The 3,982-nt window shown below is 34.8% G+C and overlaps 1 protein-coding gene across 1 annotated transcript; it reads right to left on the bottom strand.

Annotated features, from left to right (window-relative positions):
• Positions 1 to 1,802: 1,802 nt before the first annotated feature.
• On the bottom strand, positions 1,803 to 2,816 carry LOC116640739 (olfactory receptor 4L1-like). The gene is made up of 2 exons (XM_032417938.1): positions 2,571 to 2,816; positions 1,803 to 2,495 (listed from the first exon to the last, which is right to left on the bottom strand). Exons 1-2 carry the CDS (start codon positions 2,814 to 2,816, stop codon positions 1,803 to 1,805), a joined length of 939 nt encoding a protein of 312 aa, XP_032273829.1.
• Positions 2,817 to 3,982: the final 1,166 nt, after the last annotated feature.

Genomic DNA, 3,982 nt, shown 5'->3' with positions numbered 1-3,982 from the left:
TAATCTTTTAACAGATAATATCTCACAGTAAAGTGCATGTATTCCTTAGTTGTAGGTCAAATTAAATAATATTCTGCTAGAATATAGTTATTTCATTTTTCTTTCTTCATTCAGTAAATATGTATGAACTGCTGGGGGTGCCAATATGTAGCTAAATACTGGAGATACATAGAATTTATAGCCTAAAGACAAAACTGACATTAACCTATAAGTATATAAATAATTATTGTAATAATTTATGCAAAGGATGGAAATCACAGCATGCTATAAATGAGTAAAATAAAAAAATCTAAACTGGCCAAGAACATACAGGAAAAGTGTTCTAAAATGTAATATTGTGAAGGGCACGTGGCTGGGTCTGTCATTAAGCTTCCAACTCTTGATTTTGGCTCAGGTCATGATCTCAGGGTCATGGGATTGAACCCTGCGTTGGGCTCTGTGCTCATCAGGGAGTCTGCTTGGGATTCTCTCTCTTCCTCTCCCTTAACCCTCACCCGCTCAAATAAATAAATAAATCTTTAAAAATATTTTTTTAAAAAATGTAGTACTTTTTCAGGTTCTATACTCTAGGAGGAAGTTAGCTGGGTATAGAAGTGAAGGAAAGTCATTCCATGTGAAGGGAATAGCCTGGAAATAGTCCTAAATTAAGATGCCTGATACTTCAGAGAATTTGAAAGAAAGTCAGTGTGATGTAACATTATGGAAAAAAAATTACATTAGAGCTAAATTTCAGAGGGAGGATGGATTTTGACAGCCAGTGAAGGATATGAACCTACGTCTTAATGCCACAAAATAGTTTTAGCTAGGGAAGAAACATTGAGAATTGCATTTTAATCACATCACTCTGGGTGCTTGTAGAGAATGCATTCAATGGAGGAAGGAATTTATACAGTGCTTAAGGAACAGTTAGAAAGCTGTTGCCTAGAGGAAACAAGAAATGTTGGTGTCTTGAATTAGGAGAGAATACTTAAGATTACCATCAATGAGTATGGGATTCCCAATTTAGCATGCACTGGTCCCTCCTCAACACTCATAAACAAATCAAATTTCGCTGATAATTAAAATAAGGATTACAAGCTTACCAGAGGCAAATTTAAGTGCAGTTTTATGTAAAGCATTCGGAAAGAAAAAGTTACATGATATAGTACCTAAAATTAAGAAATATGCTTCTTCTTTTATTTATTGAGGTTTGAAAGGCAACTGTGCATCCTTATGATATTTCTTGGAGCATTTGGTTTCAAGGCTACTTTTTGTAGTTCTACTGAAATTGTTTTTGTATTGGTTCCTTCCGTCTGGTATCTTAACATTATCTCTGGCATTATTTATATTCACTCTACTCTCAAATTTAATTAATTCTTATTTTTTGTCTCATTGGATCAAGAGATTAGAATGGTATCTTTCCGATTGTTGTTCATATTATTTCACTCATGATTTGTACTGGTACCTCATTTAAAGATATATAAATTTATGAATGTCATTAACAATTCATATCTATTAAAATTATCCCTATTAGTATTCCATATTTTTTATTATTTATTTCTTCACTAATAAATATATATTGAATATCTATGGAAAAGTGCTCAATGATTTCAAATGTCTATTTTGCTGTAGGTCACTCATTATCATTATGTGCTTTAGCAGCAGTAAATGTGAATTAAAATATTTTATGGTTTTCTGCACAGGTTATGGTTCTGCACTGGTCACTCTAACATAAGAAGAGTGAAACCATGTATTATATATAATCTATTCAACTTCTATTAGCACAGTATTTGGAAGTTGTGTTAATTATATAGTGCTCAAATCTAGAAGTTCTGTGTAGAGATAACATGTTGGAACCGTAATTTTCTCATGGCCCCTTGCATTTTCTGATTTCTCAGGGTGTAAATAATAGGATTCAGTAAGGGTGCGATAACAGTGTAAAATACAGCAAGGACTTTATTGCCTGCAAAACTACTGAATGGCCAGGTATAGATAAAGATACAAGGTCCAAAGAACAGAGTGACCACAATGATGTATGCAGACAGTGTGGACAGAGCCTTGGAGGGCCCTCCAGGTGATCCTTGTTGTACAGTGATCAGGATGACAGTGTAGGAGACAAGCAGGAGGATGAAACTGATGAATGAGAGCAGCCCACTGTCAGCAATGACAAAGAATTCCAGGGTATATGTGTCCATGCAAGCAAGCTTAATCACAAGGGGAAGGTCACAAAATATATTGTCTATGACATCGGGGCCACAGAAAGGCAAGTTTACTGTTAATACCATCTGGCTCATGGTGTGTACAAACCCAATTGTCCATGAAAGTATCACAAACCCACTCAGCAGCCTGTGGCTCACGATTGTCCTGTAGTGCAGGGGTTTGCATATGGCTACATATCCGTCAAAGGCCATGGCTATCAAAAGAGTCGCCTCAGCACCCCCAAAGAAGTGCATAAAGAACATCTGGGTCATGCAGCCCCATATGGAGATGGTCTTGTGTTCATTGAGCAAGTCTGCCTCAGCACCTCCAAAGAAGTGCATAAAGAACATCTGGGTCATGCAGCCCCATATGGAGATGGTCTTGTGTTCATTGATCATTTTGGGTGTGGTGACAGTGGAGAGACACATATCCAGAAAAGAGAGGTTTCCAAGGAGGAAGTACATGGGAGAATGAAGAGTGGAGCTAAATGTCACTATGACCATAAGGAGAATATTTCCCAACACAGTAGTACTGTAGATCAAGTAGAATGTTACAAAGAAGAAAATCTGAGGTTCCCATTGTCCAGAAAATCCTAGTAAAATAAACTCAGTCACTACAGATCCATTTTTAAGATCCATTTACTTGATTCAGAAAGGCTCCAGAAGTTCTTTTATACAAATAAAATAAAGAGGTACCTGGGTGGCTCAGTTGGTTAAGTGTCAACTCTTGATTTCAGCTCAAGTCTTGATCTCAGTTCAGGTCTTGATCTCAGGGTTGTGAGTTCAATCCCTGTGTTAGGCTACATTTAAGGAAAAAAAAAAGAATGAAAAAAAAAATAAAGCCACCATTAGCATGGATGTTTTCCTATTTCTATTTGATGATATGAGAATATATAATTTTAAATATATCAGCATCACCATCTATAATTTGAAATTATTCTATGGGTCACATCACTTTGAAACAATGTTCTTATAGTTATGCAGCAATTAAAAAGCATTTGATGGAGTGGAGGTTTTATTTTCTATTGTTTATTCTATCAAATGATACTTTTATCAGTTGGTCTTGACTCACTAATTTGTTCATGTAGAAAAATTAGATAAGTAGTTACATTAGTATTTTTTGCCTTTTATTATCACAATTGCTGTCACCTCTTGAGATCATTTTACAACAATATATAAAGAACATAGAATTTGGAAGGTTAGGAAATTGTATTGTCCTGCATCACTGAAGTCATTTATTAAGATTATTCAATGTTTCTAAAATAAAGAAAATGTACATGCACATACACACACACACACACACACACACACACACAATGTAGGGGTTAATTTGTATATGAAAGAAAGTCTTTTAATTCATTAAAAATAATTGGCTTTTTAGTTTCTGTTTTATAGTGTACTGAGAATTTCACAAAATATGGACTCATCCTCAGATCTTTATGAACTTATTTTCTCAATTCCAGTATTACTATTGTTCACAGTGAGAAGTGCGTGCATTGTGTGTAAATGTATGTATGTGGTGGTTAAGAAGTAAACAGTGAAATGATTCAACCCTAACATATAGATTTTACTTTGGTTGTAACGTATTATACTAAAGTGTCTTTACTCGGCTTTTTAGACATTGTTCATTGGATCTAGAGTGATTAAATGATCAATAACTATTAAGTGATGACTATGTGCTAAACTCTGTTCTAAGTGTTTCACATGCATTAACGCATTCAATGCTCATAACAATCCCATGAGGGCAACATTATTATCATCCTCATTTTGCATATAAGGAAACTATAGTATAGAAGTCTTTAATG

This window comes from Phoca vitulina, unplaced genomic scaffold (genome assembly GCF_004348235.1).
Source record: "Phoca vitulina isolate PV1807 unplaced genomic scaffold, GSC_HSeal_1.0 scaffold20, whole genome shotgun sequence".
In the NCBI taxonomy this organism is placed as follows: Eukaryota; Metazoa; Chordata; class Mammalia; order Carnivora; family Phocidae; genus Phoca; species Phoca vitulina.
Note: the sequence above shows the minus strand (reverse complement) of the source record. Positions and strands in the feature narration are given on the sequence as shown.